We start from the raw sequence: 18,460 nt of genomic DNA on the forward strand, positions 1-18,460 counted from the left end.
AAGCCTTTGCTTTGAATGGCCAGCCATGATGGGAATTGTAGTTTTGCAACAGCTGGACTGCCACAGGTTCGCCATCACTGCGCTCCCTCTCACTTATCTCAGTAATGGCCAATGACACCCCACAGTTCACTGGATGATGGTTGCTGTAGTAGTCACAGGGCCTCCAGACAGCAATCACAGGGCCTCCAGACAGCAATCACAGGGCCTCCAGACAGCAATCACAGGGCCTCCAGACAGCGATCACAGGGCCTGCAGACAGCGATCACAGGGCCTCCAGACAGCGATCACAGGGCCTCCAGACAGCGATCACAGGGCCTCCAGACAGCAATCACAGGGCCTGCAGACAGCAATCACAGGGCCTCCAGACAGCGATCACAGGGCCTCCAGACAGCAATCACAGGGCCTCCAGACAGCAATCACAGGGCCTCCAGACAGCGATCACAGGGCCTCCAGACAGCAATCACAGGGCCTGAGTCCAGACAGCAATCACAGGGCCTCCAGACAGCGATCACAGGGCCTGCAGACAGCAATCACAGGGCCTCCAGACAGCAATCACAGGGCCTCCAGACAGCAATCACAGGGCCTCCAGACAGCAATCACAGGGCCTCCAGACAGCAATCACAGGGCCTCCAGACAGCAATCACAGGGCCTGCAGACAGCAATCACAGGGCCTGCAGACAGCAATCACAGGGCCTCCAGACAGCAATCACAGGGCCTCCAGACAGCAATCACAGGGCCTCCAGACAGCAATCACAGGGCCTCCAGACAGCGATCACAGGGCCTCCAGACAGCGATCACAGGGCCTCCAGACAGCGATCACAGGGCCTCCAGACAGCGATCACAGGGCCTCCAGACAGCAATCACAGGGCCTCCAGACAGCGATCACAGGGCCTCCAGACAGCGATCACAGGGCCTCCAGACAGCGATCACAGGGCCTCCAGACAGCAATCACAGGGCCTGCAGACAGCAATCACAGGGCCTCCAGACAGCGATCACAGGGCCTCCAGACAGCGATCTCCTCAGGCCTCAGAAGTGCAGCCTGGGACTTCTGGCCGGCGCAGCAGGGAGCAGGGAGCAGCGCAATGCCGCCCAAACAACACAGATCCGACGCAGAGGCCTGGGACTTCCGGGAGCTGCGCCTGGCCTACCGGAAGTCCCAGGCTTAGACGCTCTGCACCGGAGCTCTGTTGTTTGGACCCACAGACCTCCTGCATGGCATCCGATCCGATAAAAAATCGGATCGGATGCCATTGTTTAGCATTCCGATACCGCAAGTATCGGGTATCGGCCGATATTTGCTGTATCGGAATTCCGATACCGAGATCCGATACTTTTGTGGTATCGGGTATCGGTATCGAAACATTAATGTGTAAAATAAAGAATTAAAATAAAAAATATTGCTATACTCACCTCTCCGACGCAGCCTGGACCTCACCGAGGGAACCGGCAGCGTTGTTTGCTTAAAAATCGCGCTTTTCCTTCCTTACGTGAAGTCCCGGCTTGTGATTGGTCGCGTGCCGCCCATGTGACCGCGACGCGACCAATCACAGCAAGCCGTGACGTAATTTTAGGTCCTTCAGGATTTTAAAATCACGTTCTGGCTTGTGATTGGTCGCGTCGCGGTCACATGGGCGACGCGACCAATCACAAGCCGGGACGTCACGGGAGGCAGGACAAGCGCGCATTTTAAAATGCCCTGGGGTACAGCGGTACAGTACCTCAATCCAAAGGCGGACACAGATAGAAAAGGGCCCCTGTGCAAGTACAATATATAGGCCCTTTGCAGCCCAAGAGCTCCTAAAATGCAAAATTGCACCTGCTTTAGAGGTTGAAATGGGCTCCCTTACCCCTTGGGCCCCTGTGCGGCTGCACAGGTTGCACCAATGATATGTCCGCCCCTGCCTCAGTCCCTATTGTAGAGACCTAAACATAAATAAATTGTATTAATTACAATTAATTATATACCCAAAAATTATAAGAAAAAAAGAATAAAAAATACCCCATAAAATCTGAAAAAAAGGAAAGGCAGCATTGTCAATGGTATTCAATATTGAAAATAAAAATCACACTGTGGCTAAAAGTATAATTAATGACAAATATAATAATCAGAAAGGAAGGGGGGTTACAGTGCTTGCACATAAATATAATCAGGGGAGGGGACCTAAAACATAGTTCAATAGATAGACCATGATCAACAGTAGAAGAAACTTAATTCATACAATGACTCCTCAAGGAGGCTCTGAACAAAATAGGATAATAAATAAAAACACAATAAATAATCCCAACGAGAACCCTCTAATAAAGTACAGTAAAGCAATAGCACCAGTACACACAACACATGCCATCATCAATGCAACAATTAATGAACCAGACTGCCAAGTACCCCGACGCACGTTTCGCTCAGAGCTTCGTCAGGGGGTACTGGGGCAGTGTCCACAGCCATCATATATAGTAGCTGCTCGCCTGGGTGTAATAGGCGCATGTGAGCTGTCCATCGCTGCAACGATCGTGCCGCAGGCATCACAGTCACACTAAAATTTAAAAAAAAAAGCATTCTTTCCTCTACCTTCAAATTTCGGCTCACCAACTAATAAGCAAGCTATACCTTCCAACCTTAGAGAAAACTCTGATCCTTGACAATTAATCCCTTACATGCTGCGGGTAAGAGTTACTTTGCCATCTAGGAGGTTAAACAGATGGGCTTTCTTGCCAGCTATGGGCCTAGCAATGCCCTAATTAAAAACAAAAATTAGAATATCATTTAGGTTTCATGGCCGGAGATATTGGGACACGGGCTTGATTCTCCTATGGAGTTTCCATGTGAAGGACAGGAACATGGTCATATAACTCGGATGAGGATCACAATGCAGTGCTCGGACTGGCCATCAGCTCTCTCGACCCGATCATGACAGCTGCATAGAAATCCATCAAACTGTCAATCTCGGGTCGAGAGAGCCGCCGGCCAGTCCGAGCATGGCATTGCGCTCTCCAGAGTTATACGACTGTGTGACTGTTCCCTAATCCTCATACATTCCTCATCTATTTAATATGACATAGTTAGACACCAAAGCTTCCAGTTCTCATAATTTGTGCAATTTTCTTTTGATATTGTAATATTTAGTAACCTGTCATAAGCATTTGATATTTTTATTTGTTCTAATGTCACTTTAAAACTATTAAAAAAAAATAAAAATGAACATTTTTTATACTTTATTTATTATTTACCATATTTATTTATTTTTTAGACAAAAAAGTTACTCTATTTGCCGATACAAACATACACTGTATCATCACCGTAATCGTAGAAAAAGTTAACATTTTATTTAAACCCCATGGTGAACAGCATAACATTTTTTACGGAATTGATTTGTTTGTTTTTTTCACTCCACGCTCCCAAAAAAAAGTGTTAAAAGTTAATCAATAATTTAGATGTACCAAAGAATAGTTCTATTAAAAAAAATTAAATAAATAACTTGACTCCCAAAAATCAGACCCACATACAGCTACGTTACTGGAAATAGAAAAAAAGTTGTTCTTGGAATGTGGTGACATAAAAACTATAGTTCAACATGAACTGTGCCAATATTATGTATTATATGATATCGCCATAATTGGAACGACTCATAGAATAAAGGTAATGGATACAAATATAAAATGCAAAAAGAAACAGTAGGATTGCTTTTTAAACAAAAAAAAACAAAAAAAAAAAAGTTACTTTAAGTAATTAAAAAAAAAAATCATATCTCAAAATGGAAAAAAAAGGAAAAAAAAACAAACAAACCATGAAAGTTACAATTAAAAAAATTATATATATATATATATATATATATATATATATATATATATATATATATATATACACACAGTACAGACCAAAAGTTTGGACACACCTTCTCATTTAAAGATTTTTCTGTATTTTCGTGACTATGAAAATTGTACATTCACACTGAAGGCATCAAAACTATGAATTAACACATGTGGGATTAAATACTTAACAAAAAAGTGTGAAACAACTGAAATTATTTCTTACTAGCTGTTTCCAGCCAGCTAACGCTCGGCACGCTCATTGCTATCTAATTAACGCTGCTGGTGATTAAACTAAAGTAAGTAAATACAACATTCAATAGTGCTTACGCAGGTGGTAAATTAACTTAAAATGAAGTTAATAACAATAATTGTGGTAATGTGGTGAGGGGGCGGGATTATGTGTGGTGATGTGGTGGGGGGTGGGATTATGTGTGTTGATGTGGTGGGGGCGGGATTGTGTGTGGTAATGTGGTGGAGGGGCGGGATTGTTTGTGGTAATGTGGTGGGGGCGGGATTATCTGTGGTAATGTGGTGGGGGGTGGGATTATGTGTGGTGATGTGGTGGGGGGCGGGATTGTGTGTGGTAATGTGGTGGGGGGCGGGATTATGTGTGTTGATGTGGTGGGGGGCGGGATTGTGTGTGGTAATGTGGTGGGGGTGGGATTGTGTGTGGTAATGTGGTGGGGGGCGGGATTGTGTGTGGTAATGTGGTGGGGGGCGGGATTATGTGTGGTAATGTGGTGGGGGCAGGATTGTGTGTGGTAATGTGGTGGAGGGGCGGGATTGTGTGTGGTAATGTGGTGGGGGGCCGGATTATCTGTGGTAATGTGGTGGGGGGTGGGATTATGTGTGGTGATGTGGTGGGGGGGCAGGATTATGTGTTGTAATGTGGTGGGGGGCGGGATTATGTGTGGAAATGTGGTGGGGGGTGGAATTATGTGTGGTGATGTGGTGGGGGGTGGGATTATGTGTGTTGATGTGGTGGGGGCGGGATTGTGTGTGGTAATGTGGTGGAGGGGCGGGATTGTGTGTGGTAATGTGGTGGGGGCGGGATTATGTGTGGTGATGTGGTGGGGGGGCGGGATTATGTGTGGTAATGTGGTGGGGGCGGGATTATGTGTGTTGATGTGGGGGGTGGGATTATGTGTGGTAATATGGTGGGGCGGGATTATGTGTGTTGATGTGGTGGGGGCGGGATTATCTGTGGTAATGTGGTGGGGGCAGGATTATGTGTGGTGATGTGGTGGGGGGGCGGGATTACATGTGGTGATATTGTGGGGCGGCGGGATTACATGTGGTGATGTGGTGGGGGCGGGATTATGTGTGGTGATGTGGTGCTGGGGCGGGATTATGTGTGGTGATGTGGTGGTGGGGCGGGATTATGTGTGGTAATGTGGTGGGGGGCGGGATTATGTGTGGTAATGTGGTGGGGGGCGGAATTGTGTGTGGTAATGTGGTGGGGGGCGGGATTGTGTGTGGTAATGTGGTGGGGGGCGGGATTGTGTGTGGTGATGTGGTGGGGGGGCGGGATTATGTGTGGTAATGTGGTGGGGGCGGGATTGTGTGTGGTAATGTGGTGGTAGGGCGGGATTATGTGTGGTAATGTGGTGGGGGGTTGGATTATGTGTGGTAATGTGGTAATGTGGTGGGGGGTTGGATTATGTGTGATAATGTGGTGGGGGGTTGGATTATGTGTGGTAATGTGGTAATGTGGTGGGGGTTGGATTATGTGTGGCAATGTGGTGGGGGTTGGATTATGTGTGGTAATGTGGTGGGGGGCGGGATTATGTGTGGTGATGTGGTGGGGGGGCGGGATTGTGTGTGGTGATGTGGTGGGGGTGGAGCTACTGTGCAGAGGGCGGGATTAGCGAGTAATCACGATGCCTCTTATATATATAGCTATTCTAAGTTCTTCTAAGTAGCCACCTTTTGCTTTGATGACTGCTTTGCACACTCTTGGCATTCTCTTGATGAGCTTCAAGAGGTAGTCACCGGAAATGGTCTTCACTTCACAGGTGTGCCCTGTCAGGTTTATTAAGTGGGATTTCTTGCCTTATAAATGGGGTTGGGACCATCAGTTGTGTTGAGCAGAAGTCTGGTGGATACACAGCTGATGGTCCTACTGAGTAGACTATTAGAATTTGTATTATGGCAAGAAAAAAGCAGCTAAGTAAAGAAAAACGAGTGGCCATCATTACTTTAAGAAATGAAGGTCAGTCAGTCCAAAAAATTGGGCAAACTTTGAAAGTGTCCTTATGTACAGTGGCAAAAACCATCAAGCGCTACAAAGAAACTGGCTCACATGAGGACCGCCCCAGGAAAGGAAGACCAAGAGTCACCTCTGCTTCTGAGGATAAGTTTATCCGAGTCACCAGCCTCAGAAATCGCAGGTTAACAGCAGCTCAGATTAGAGACCAGGTCAATGCCACACAGAGTTGTAGCAGCAGACACATCTCTACAACATCTGTTAAGAGGAGACTTTGTGCAGCAGGCCTTCATGGTAAAATAGCTGCTAGGAAACCACTGCTAAGGACAGGCAACAAGCAGAAGAGACTTGTATGGGCTAAAGAGCACAAGGAATGGACATTAGACCAGTGGAAATCTGTGCTTTGGTCTGATGAATCCAAATTTGAGATCTTTGGTTCCAACCACCGTGTCTTTGTGTGACGCAGAAAAGGTGAACGGATGGACTCTACATGCCTGGTTCCCACCGTGAAGCATGGAGGAGGAGGTGTGATGGTGTGGGGGTGCTTTGCTTGTGACACTGTTGGGGATTTATTCAAAATTGAAGGCATACTGAACCAGCATGGCTACCACAGCATCTTGCAGCGGCATGCTATTCCATCCGGTTTGCGTTTAGTTGGACCATCATTTATTTTTCAACAGGACAATGACCCCAAACACACCTCCAGGCTGTGTAAGGGCTATTTGACCAAGAAGGAGAGTGATGGGATGCTACGCCAGATGACCTGGCCTCCACAGTCACCAGACCTGAACCCAATCGAGATGGTTTGGGGTGAGCTGGACCGCAGAGTGAAGGCAAAAGGGCCAACAAGTGCTAAGCATCTCTGGGAACCCCTTCAAGATTGTTGGAAGACCATTCCCGGTGACTACCTCTTGAAGCTCATCAAGAGAATGCCAAGAGTGTGCAAAGCAGTCATCAAAGCAAAAGGTGGCTACTTTGAAGAACCTAAAATATAAGACATAATTTCAGTTGTTTCACACTTTTTTGTTAAGTATATTTTATTACATGTGTTGATTCATAGTTTTGATGCCTTCATTGTGAATGTACAATTTTCATAGTCAAAAAAATACAGAAAAATCTTCAAATGAGAAGGATTGTCCAAACTTTTGGTCTGTACTGTATGTATAAAAAAGTTATGTCTGTCTGCTCTGAATGCAGCAACGAAAAACTGAAAAATTAACGCGGTCCTCAGCGCCTTAATAGGCTTGGTCCGTGGAGGGTTAATGTCTGGATATTTTGCATTTCCTTATTCTTCCACATTGCTCGCTCTCATATCTTGGCATTACTCCTATTCCGGTTTGTCAAACTTCCTCTTTGCGAAATGTGACATAACAAATACTCGTGTGCAAAATGACAGAAGAAGCAGAACACGTCCCAGAGTTCCCCCATGACAGGTGATTGATCTCAGTATATGGCTTTTAGGCCATCCACATATCAGGGGGATTGAGAAGGGGTTATCCAGCCCTTTGTAGAGAAAACCAGGGAATTTCTGGGTTTGAAAACCCACTTTAATTTCACTTTTCTGAGTTATTAGAGGGGATTCCCCCATGTAGGACCCTCAGATATCAGAAATGGCAGACCCAGCACATACTGGACAGGCATTATACAGGACGTATATTCAATTCCTTATGAAGCATGTAATGCTTCATTTCACCAGTGGTGGCACTGCAGGAGAATTGAGCACTCACTACCATGATCCTCTACAGATCACAGATGATCACTGGTATTGCGGCAACATGTGATCCACTTATTATAGTAATAAGACATGTAAATTAGTTTTAATATATTATTCACTAACAGCAAGCAGAGATCTTGACATAAAAATACAGGAATAATGCACAAATCATACTAAATTAAATCCAATTAATACATGGCTCTGTCACTGATGTAAATGTGACGGTGACCTCTTTCCTTTCCTATAGGTCAATATGGAAGCCAAGTTCTCCAGTCGCTCAATGTCGTTATTAAAACAGAGCAAACAGGTATAATTAATATTTCTCATATTAACATAAATTTGCATTTCATTCTGAAGAAGTGAAGGCGGAAATATAAGTAATGATAATTGTTAAAATTGTCCTAGAAAAGTCGATCATTAAAGGAGTGTCTCATCGAGACCAATCAATTGGCTGCTCACAGTGGATCCGGCCTTTGAAATCCCATGTGATCGTCTGTTGGGATCAGGGAAAGCTGCCACTAGGTGTGCATGTCGCCTGCAGTGGCCACTAAGGGACAAATGTGGTATTGCATGCCAGATGTACATCCTTGCTATATTTAGAATTACAATGTAACCTGATCCTTCAGTTGATACATGACCAATAGCGATTAATGGGTTTTTTTTGTACGCCAGATGTAAAAAAATATATATATATTTCCTTTTTAGAATAAATGCTACAGTGATTGAATGACTGTCAATAAAGTAAATGCTTTCTATCCTAGATCCTGGTCCGATCACACCCTGGAAAGAAGACACATTTTTATATGAAAGCAGCTATGATGGTAAGTTTGCGTGGCTGCATTTTCAGCCTTAAAGTACACATTTGAGATTGAGGATAGGCCATCAATATCAGATCGGTGGGATTAAGACTCAGAATCCCCATTGATCAGCTGATTGAAGGGGTTGCAGTACCAGGCACAGCCACTACCATGTGTACCATGTGTGAAAGGTACCGTAACATGACTCTGCAGATCTCAACAATCCTTTTGATCAGTTTATCAGTGGTTGTACCGGGAATTGGATCCCCACCAATATGTTAATAATGGCCTCTACTAATGGGCCCCCCGAACGATTGGCTGACAGCTATGTCTCCTGACTTTTCCATACACAGGAGTACTCACTCAGCCGAGCTCCTGTGTTCTCTACAAGAGCGCCACTGCCAGACTCTGGTTGGCAGCTTTTCTAACTGAGAACAAAATGATTGACAGTCCGAAATCAAACACGCCAGATCCTCATCTCCCCCAAATATGATAAATCTGCTATTGTTTTCCAACTATTATGAAACCCTATCAGTGTCCATGGCAACAGACTACAAACAAACACTGTGTAGTCTGATTCCGCAGTCAGAATCCCTTCTATCTGTAGCCTTCAGAGTATTCTCATACCTTTTGTACATTGTCAAGATGAAGAGCAAAGGTGGATGGGAACTTTACTGCAGGAACTTTACTGCAGCTATTGTTTGTAGTCTGTAACCATGGAAACGCATTAATCTCCATAGAAGCTGTTGACACAAAACGATTAGATTTTTTTTTTAACTTTTGCACCATTAGTTCAATTTTCATCTGAACTAATTAATAAAAAGTGTTGCACAGATTTACCTTCCCATAAAATAATTTGCATGGTTATCTATTATCTGTGCCATTGTGAAGCCGTGATTGTTCTTGATTATGTCTTTCAGACTTATATGATGTTAAAGCCTTCAGCCGGAGTCAGCTGTCCACCTCTGCAGCCAATCACTACAATGCAGGTACCTGTCAGTCACATCATTACATCTACAATTAAGAGTCAGCAAAACTCGAAACGCGTCAGATATATTTTTTTATGCTCATGCTACTACTTGAATGTAGCCACAATAAAGTTTTTTTTTGCTTTTAATTTGCTTTGCTGGATTAAAAAAAAAACTTTTCACAACTTTATTGGTACAGGGTCCAGCTCAGAGTGATCGCAACTTTTTTTCATTGGAGCCAACTATTCTGCACTGAATTTTTACTAAGTGCCCAGCTGGCCAAGAGGTAGTGTGCCCCATTTGCCAATGATGGTTTTTTGAGCATAGGCAATGCCTTAATGTACTTAAAGGGGTGATCACACAAGACTAGAATGGGAAATATCTGATAGCCCTTAAAGGGGTTGTCTGTTACTAAAAAACATGGGCCCAAACCAGTGCTAAAATAAAATAAAAAAGGAATAAGAAAACATAGTTGCCTACCGGCTACTGCTCCGTACAGCTTCTGGTGCCCCCAGGCTCTTTATTCCAGCTCAGACAGAGTGTAACCACTGCAGCTAGTCAGTAGCTGCTGATTGGCTACAGTGACCACCTGACGCTTCCCGCCAGAAGAGTAAGCCAGGAGACCAGCAGAGAGCACCGGCAGTCATACAGATGATTGGTGGGGTCCGGTATGCTAGTGTGTGTATTTTTTTAATTTTAGAACTGTAATGAGATAATTTCTAAACTGTTTTGTAAGTAGCAGACATTCCCTTTAATAATAATAATAATAATAATAATAATATTTATTTATATAGCGCCAACATATTCTGCAGGGCTTTACAGTTAAAGGGGCATCCAATATTTCCCATCATAGTCTTATTATTTAAAAGTACGTAGTAGTTGACACCCAAAATAATACCGCCCCTCCGCGGTGCATGAGAACAGCACAGGTTTGGTGCACTGTGTTGCCACACGCATGAAATGACCCTTTGTCTTGTATATGAAAGTTTCGACAATCGGTATTACACCATTTCTGGCAAGGACAGACCCCATAGAACAACAATACTGTTTTTTGTTTGCGCAGCCTATGCAGAATCTGACGTGAAGAAATCTCAGGACCATCCTCAGAGAGCCAGCGTGAAGAAACACAGTAAGTATTGTTAATCTGCCAATCGGGAGGATATCAGGAGCCACGGGGGGCAGGAAAAACCACCTCCTGCTGCACCGAACCTTGCACCCAGCTCAAGAGATTGCACGAAAAAAAAAATTCTCACATTTTTTTTCCATTTCTTCTGTAAACAGGTGACTTCTAACGAATTTTAACAGGTTGGACCACATTAGCGGTCACATAGCACACATTGTATAACGCCACAGCTCTTCTTAGGAAAGAAGCCCTCATGATTTCCCAGGAATTTCTTCGTTGAGCTGTGACTCATTGAGTGTTTTTATTTTATACAATTTTTTTTATTAATTAGGTTATGAGAATTGGAAGAGGATAGGAAAAAAATAGAACAGCACCCCTCCTGTCCATGTCTGGTATTGCGCCTCACTCGAGCTTTAAGCGCATCCAGTGGACAGGGGTGGTGCTAACCCATGATCTACTATTATAAAACTGATTCCCAGGTGTGGGTGTATTGAGCTGGATTCATATATGTTATACAGCTGACACCTGACTAGCAGCAGCAGCGACCAGAGCCAGCTCCGATCGCTGCTGTTTAGGCCCTTAAACACTGCTGTCAACAGTTGCAGAATTTAGGGTTCACCATGCTGGTGGTGATGGGTTCATACTCTCCGCGACTTGATCACGGGGTGCTGATGGAATACCTCCTGAACGTGCCCGTCGCTGCCATCTAGGCCAGAGGTGTCAAACTGCATTCCTCGAGGGCTGCCAACAGGTCATGTTTTCAGGATTTCCTTAGCATTCCACAAGGTGCTGGAATCATTCTGTGCAGGTGATTAAATTATCACCTGTGCAATACAAGGAAATCCAGTCCGGGATTTGTTTCTGATTACTCTCTTCCCGGGATGGTCATGCGGGGGTTAATCTTTTCTACCTCGTTTTGGTATCTGGCTATTTCAGTCCGCTGCTACCTGCAAGCAGTGTCAGTTATAGTTCCAGTTTCTGGCTTTAGCAGCTGACCCCGTTATACCCTGCTTTGTCCTCTGCCGGCTTACCTAGGTCCCGTTCCTATTTTCCCCTGTGACTTCGCTCGTTGTAGTACTCGCTCTCTGTGTTGTGACCTCCCGGTATTTGACTCGGCTTGTCCCCTGACCTGTTTGATTGTCTTCCGTCTCTGGCTTTCCTGCTCCCAACCGGCTCTGACTTCTTTGGCTTGTTTCTGACCACGTGTATTGTTGTGAACTCTGGTACTTTGTTCCCTCTCCATTGATGACCCAGCTTTTCTGACTACTCTTCTGCCACATAGTGGCTCCTGCCTGCTGGTCGGTGGTTTCTCTGTGAGTCTACCTATTTTCCTTAACCCGCACCCCCTGGTGGAGGTTTTGTGATACTGCGCTGAAATTGTAATGCAAAAAAAGTGTCGCTAGGTCATTGCTACTGCACAATGAGTAACCGCAAAAACCGTACCCAAAAAATAATGGCACCGCTTCACCCAACTTTTTTTTTGTCCAGTAAGGTAATATGGTAAAATGAATGGTGCAATTCAAAACTATGACTTGTCCCGCAAACAACAAGCCCCTCATACGGCTAGGTGGGCAGAAAAATAAAAATATTACTGCTCTTGAAATAGGGGAACAATGAACGTGTGAACACGCAAAGACGGGAAATCGCCCGGCCATCAGGTGGTTGAATCGTGGCTGCTGGTTGGAAGTGGGATCAGTAGCCATCACCTTCACGGACACATTTTTAAAGGGGTTGTCTTCAAAGACTGACTCGGAATGGTGCTTGCAAAATAAGTTATTTGGCTAAGGAACATGGCTTTATTAATAGAAGGGGCCCACGGTGCCAGGAATTTTGTTCCTTTTGTCTCTGGAACTGGTTAGGTTGGGATTGCGGAGCATCAGCAATATGTCCCAGAATATTATTTGGCAGCGGTGATGCCGGTAGCGAAATGTCTTGTAGAGAACTCCTGGATATGGATATTTCCTCTTCACTCCATGTTCCATGATCTAGTTAATTTAATCTGACCGGCTCCGTCTATGAACAACTTTATGGCACAATGCTCTGGTGGTGCCGATCCTCTGGTAGACGCTCCAATTTTGGGTCTCTTCTGTGCTCAATACCAGATGGTATTTCTTGGATCAGCACCTGACCAAAGCTGTGTATGAAGGGGGCTGGCTGACTTTTCAATGGCTAAGCCAGCCCCCTTCTCTGCAACCTAAATATAGAAGGGGGCTGGCTTAGAATATAAAATATAATGGAATGACTCCAGCAAAAGTAGATACCCGGGCAGCATCAGGAGCATAGTTTGTCGTAAGTGACCATGATTTCTTCTCTTCAGACCCACGCGGGACGCATCTTTGGGAGTTTATTCGAGATATCCTGCTCACACCTGAGAAGAACCCAGGCTTAATAAGATGGGAAGATCGCTCCGAGGGGGTGTTCCGATTCCTCAAGTCCGAGGCAGTGGCACAGCTATGGGGAAAGAAGAAGAACAACAGCAGCATGACCTACGAGAAGCTGAGCCGCGCTATGAGGTAACAGAAGGGCCTTTATTTCTTTACCAGGTGCAAACTTTCTAACAGGCCTCACTTACCATTTATAGTACTGCGTCTTATGTGGTAAAGAGACCTTAGGGCCTCCTCTGACACCAGGGGCCACATGCAGCTGCTACCTTGGCACCACCTAAATCTAAACTTCTACCCTTATGGCTTACTGTTGAGTGCTAAAAGAATACAGGGCCAAATAACACTGCCTTTATAACACTGGCCAATCAGTAAACTAGCCGCTCCTCTAGGGCCGGCCCTAGACTAATATATGCAAAAAAAGGCAAGTTGAAAAGAATGAAAATCTCTTATCGTATGGTCTGTATGCATCCCCCTTACCTGCCAGAAACTGTCGGTACACTAAATTGTAACCGCATGGCATCATTATTTATTTATACGTCATTCTCTACCCCTTTCCAATTGGCAGTTATGTGCAGTCAAATGATAATCGAGTGCTCAGTCCCACCCATGCTGGAAAAGAAACATAAAAAAATCATTTTTGTAAACCCTATAAATCTTGGAGGTTCCAAAAAATTTTGGGATTAGTGATGTCACACAGAGCCTAGTGAAGCCCCAAAAGTAAGTTGTTCACCAAATAGACAGCTTCCAGTAGACTTCTGCCTTAAAGGGATTTTCCAGTTAAAAAAATGTATCACCTATCCAGGGATTCGGGCCCCCACAGATGTTTAAGTTGTCACCAGCCAACCCCTTTAAGACCACATTATGTACATGCATAAATGCCATCTGTCCTAAATTTGCTGGAACTCCTGGGACAAAAGGGGTGTGGTTTATGTAAAGTAGGCATTCCTGGTGGATTGGAAGCACTACCAGGATTGGTTGGCTGTTCCCTGTTGGGCGTGGTTTGGAGGTGGGGCTTAAACCACCCCAGAAATGTTGGCAACGATGTACATGTTGCCAAAGTAATGGGGATTCACATTGCTACTGTGCCTTTAAGGCACAGATCATATGACCACCTAGTCTATCAAAAAGAAAAAAAATTAGGCAGGTATTTAAAGAGACAGAAACACATGATTTAGTTGGAAAAAAAATATTTTCCCAATGACAACACTTCTGTTATTTAGCCTTGATTAGTTTTGTCATAGGGACATTACATGGATTGAGTTCATACTAATACCATTGACATCAATTCTACCTCTGGCTTGAATAGTTGTAGTTATGATTGTGAATATTAATGTGAATGGTGATTTGGAGACAGGAAGTGTTGTCATGAGAAGCAGGTGGATATTTTTCGTATTCTGAGTCACGGGCGACTATTACATAAGAAGGATGAATGATCCTTCCAATGATCTCCTCTTGGCATCGAAGTAGGTGACTATATCTGATCCAATTACACACGCAGATGCAGTAGCCTTTGTTGCAACATTTATTTCATTTTATTCTTCCTTCAACCTTTACAATGTCGTTCACCAGCATAGTTTTAACATTGCATCAGGAAGAATTTGCTGTGCAGTAATGACGTCTACTCCAATAATATAAAATAATGCCACCACAAAGTAACCAATAATGCCACCATAAAGTAACCAATAATGCCACCATAAAATGCCTAAATAATAGCAACATACAGTGACCAAACAATATCACCATATAGCGCTCAAACAAAATACACTGACCAAATAATACCAGCATATGGTGCTGTAATCATATCAACATTCAAAGAACCAACAATATCCCAATATAGTGCTCAAATAATAACTATATGCAGTGCTCAAATAACAAAGCCATGAAGTGACCAATTATACAATCATAGACAGCTTAAATAAATGCATACATTGACAATGCACCACACCTGAAGCGAAACGCGCGTCGGGGGTCTCTTTTGTTCCTACGGTTCCAGTCCGGTGTTCGGGTGCCCCTCATTTGATTGGTAAGCGCTGCTGCCCTATTATACATGCACTATTTGGCATTTTAGGTATACATTATCAGCAGCTCACTACCCTTATACATGTTGACATATTGGGCTCTGCGCACCGGGGGATGCCTGCTCTTTTAAACCATTCTGAAGCACTATATCTATGAATTCTTTGTATCTTTTGTATCTATTCATGTATTTATTTATGTACTACTAATGGACTTTTTGTAAATCTAATAAAGTATTACTATTATTTTTTAACCTATATACTCCTCTTTCTCCTTGCATAGTACAGTGCATAAATAATACCGCTATATAACTAATATAAAAATTCTAGGAGGTGAGAAGCCGCAAATGCTTGTCTATCCACAGAGGTCATAGTGAGCACACAGGTCGCGCACCCGCTGTAACAAAGGGTAGAATCCCCCTTTAAGGGTAGAATCCCCCTTTAAGACACGACGAGGGTTTATGGTGTGCGATATTCGGGATGAACTAATACATTTTGGTGTTTTCCCACCAGATACTACTACAAGCGAGAGATCTTGGAGCGCGTGGACGGGAGGCGTCTGGTTTATAAGTTTGGGAAGAATGCTCGGGGATGGAAGGAGAACGACAGCTGAAGCCCACCGAAGCCCATCACAGACTGCAAACACTGACTAATTTATTTATATGGGGGCAGCAGAAGGAGGCGAGGAGGACGGACCCCGGTGCCCCTGATGCCTCTTCTCGACACTCGGGAAGACGGTCTTGTACACAGTTCTCTGTGACTTGCAGCTTTTCTGGGATTCGGCTGCATTGTGTTCTGAGCTCTCGGGGGGGGGGGGGGCGGAATTTATAGGGTTAATTGGATATAATAATGTGAGATCATGGACGCCAGCTTACGCTCTTATAATGGTCTTGGTTTTGTATAAACTTTGTGTAAAGTTCCTTTTTTTTTTTTTTTTTTTTAAGTGGGGGCAGACTTTGCAATGTAATTAAAGGCAGCTTTATCTTAAAGGGGTATAAAAAAACAACAACCAAAAAACGTAATGCTTGTATACTGATCTAGGGCAGTTTTCGTTTCTGCAGCCGGCATCATGGCGATTACTAAGTCCCCCCCCTACATGTCATGACGTCGACGTCTTAGGGCGTAGTAAATGCAAGAGTCGCCCAGGACGCCAGCCGCAGAAGTGAAGCCTGGACACCGCATCAGAGCAGCTCAAATCTTTAGGCTTTTTGTCACTTTATCTCTTACTTTCTTTCCCCCAAAATATATGAATGTAACATGGACCAAAAATGTCGCTGCGTCCTTCCACTTCTGCGTCAGTCCATCTGATTATCTGACTGTGAATCGTCTTATTTGTTACCGGCCGGAGGTGGAAGCTGCTACTTTTGGGCATTACAAGCTTTAGGTCTAATATCGGTGGGGAGAATTTTGAGGTTTTTCTTCCTCTAATATCGGTGGTCGATAGAAATGGGTGATTATAATAGAGTTTATTTCCAAATCATCTACCCTCCCTGCATGCAGTCATAATAATCAAAGCATATCCCTATCGTATGGGTTATGGCCGAGGGGTATATTCAGACTTGGCTGTTGGGGCGCAGATTGGGCTACATAGGTCACTAATGGGAGCATAATCTAAAATCTACAGTGCTCGATCCCCTTTCTCTGGAGCATTTGTGGTGGTGGGACTTAATGCATTGATGATGGCAGTACCCCTTTAAATGAAGAGTTGTTAAAGGGGTAGACCGAAAATTGGAAAACATGGCTGCTTTATCCTAAAAACAGCTCCACACCTGACTACAGATGAACTGCAATACCAGATGGGGCTCATGGATAGAGGTGGCGCTTCGTCTGGAAGAAAGCAGACGTGTTGCTATTCTTCTACAGTTCCTTAAATTGGGTTTCCATCGAAATGAAGTTTTGTAAAAATCTGATTAATTGGGCATTAAAATATAGATTGAGCATTGCCCCTGTGCAACCCTGTGAAGTGAAAGTTTGGTCCGACTCCTAAGCTAAGGACAAAGTAATGAAAATGATGGCACCAATCCGGCCACAGGTGGAGAAGCTCTTCCAAAGCTGACCTCACAAAGATCTGACTAAGGCTATGTTCACACTGAGGATTTTTGAAGTGCAGGCACGACTGAAATAATGCTTTTTCTTTACAAAAAATATCTATAAATTATTTCTGAATAAGCCATAAATAGGAAGAGTGTGCACATATCTGATGCTTGGCTGACGTATCGCTATTACCTGTGCTTCAGAAGAGTTGGGTATGGAAGAGTCTTCACAGAGGACTATAGAGTCCGTGACACTAAACAAGGTTCTTGTGGACAGGGATGTTCATAGAAAACAGTGGGCACTAGAAATGAGTGAATCTTTTGCAGAATTTGCTCAGGAACTTTTGCTGGGAAACAAAAGTACTCCAAAGCTTTCAAATGTTCTGGAAATCTTCTATACTGTTGTGCTGTCACATACTATCTGTACAGTTTCTTCAGTGTTTTATGGTTCTATCCCTATCTCCATGGCAGAACTGTGACTTCCTCTCACTATCCAGATTCATCACAATACGGCTGCTGCATTCCCTACCTCGGCTTTTATACAGGCTGTGATAGTCACTCCTGGTGGGCTGGGCTATACAATGTCATGTGATAGCTGCAAGGCATTATGAGGTAACCTGCCCCACGTCACGTCACCCTTCTCTTCTTGATTTGCACAAAGCAATTCACTAACTGATCGACATAGCCAGATTCAACAAATACCTAAAAATTCAACACAAATTTTAATTTGCATCAAATCGATTTGCTCATCTATAGCGGGCCCCATAGCAAAGATAAAAATGAGGCAGCTTTCAGCTTCTTCCTGACACCATCACAGCTGTATATCTATCTTGGGTAGAAGGTCCTGATGTCCCCATCATATTTTTAGAAATCTGGTACATTTTCCAGTTCTCGTTTGCAAACATTGAGGGCGTCCTTTACCCATTTCACTGGGGATGAGACCGACCGGGAAGCACCTCCTCTCTCTAAGAACTTCTATAAGTCCAGTCTTTCGGTAGTAGAAGTAGACTATTATGGGATGACTCCATCAAACCCTTAACAGGACAGGAGGAGCACTCCGAACTCCGAAAAGTTGAATTTCTATTTTTTTTCTGATGTAGCTCATGATTATGGAGAAATGTCTAGTTTGTACTGTATTGTTTATTAATAAAATGAACTTTTAGATTAATCTGTGTATTATGTCTCTATATGGAGTTTTATAAGGTAATAATAGGTGTACAACATTTACATTGTGTTTAGCATCCCAGAATCTGTCAATCATATAGAAGTCTTAAAGGGGTGGTCTGGACTCCAAAGTAATTTTAATCCTCAATCGCAATCTATTTAGTGCCATAATCTAAACAATTTTCTAATATAGATGAATTAAAAATTCCCTACCCATCTCTCACTACACTATCTACATTTTTTTTTTTT

General features: G+C 43.8%; 1 protein-coding gene across 3 annotated transcripts in view; it reads left to right on the forward strand.

The window, feature by feature from the left end:
- Nucleotides 1–18,215, forward strand: part of EHF (ETS homologous factor) — a 77,782-nt gene extending 59,567 nt beyond the window's left edge. For 2 of the 3 annotated variants that reach the window (XM_077287006.1, XM_077287005.1), the window contains exons 4-9: nucleotides 7,975–8,034; nucleotides 8,489–8,548; nucleotides 9,445–9,513; nucleotides 10,556–10,621; nucleotides 12,933–13,128; nucleotides 15,528–18,215. In XM_077287006.1, coding sequence (XP_077143121.1) covers nucleotides 7,975–8,034; nucleotides 8,489–8,548; nucleotides 9,445–9,513; nucleotides 10,556–10,621; nucleotides 12,933–13,128; nucleotides 15,528–15,627 — 551 coding nt within the window. In that variant the 3' untranslated portion in view covers nucleotides 15,628–18,215. The remainder of the gene's footprint in view (nucleotides 1–7,974; nucleotides 8,035–8,488; nucleotides 8,549–9,444; nucleotides 9,514–10,555; nucleotides 10,622–12,932; nucleotides 13,129–15,527) is intronic. The other variant, XM_077287007.1, reaches the window with a different exon arrangement.
- Nucleotides 18,216–18,460: the final 245 nt, after the last annotated feature.

The sequence above is a fragment of the Ranitomeya variabilis genome, chromosome 2 (assembly GCF_051348905.1).
Source record: "Ranitomeya variabilis isolate aRanVar5 chromosome 2, aRanVar5.hap1, whole genome shotgun sequence".
In the NCBI taxonomy this organism is placed as follows: Eukaryota; Metazoa; Chordata; class Amphibia; order Anura; family Dendrobatidae; genus Ranitomeya; species Ranitomeya variabilis.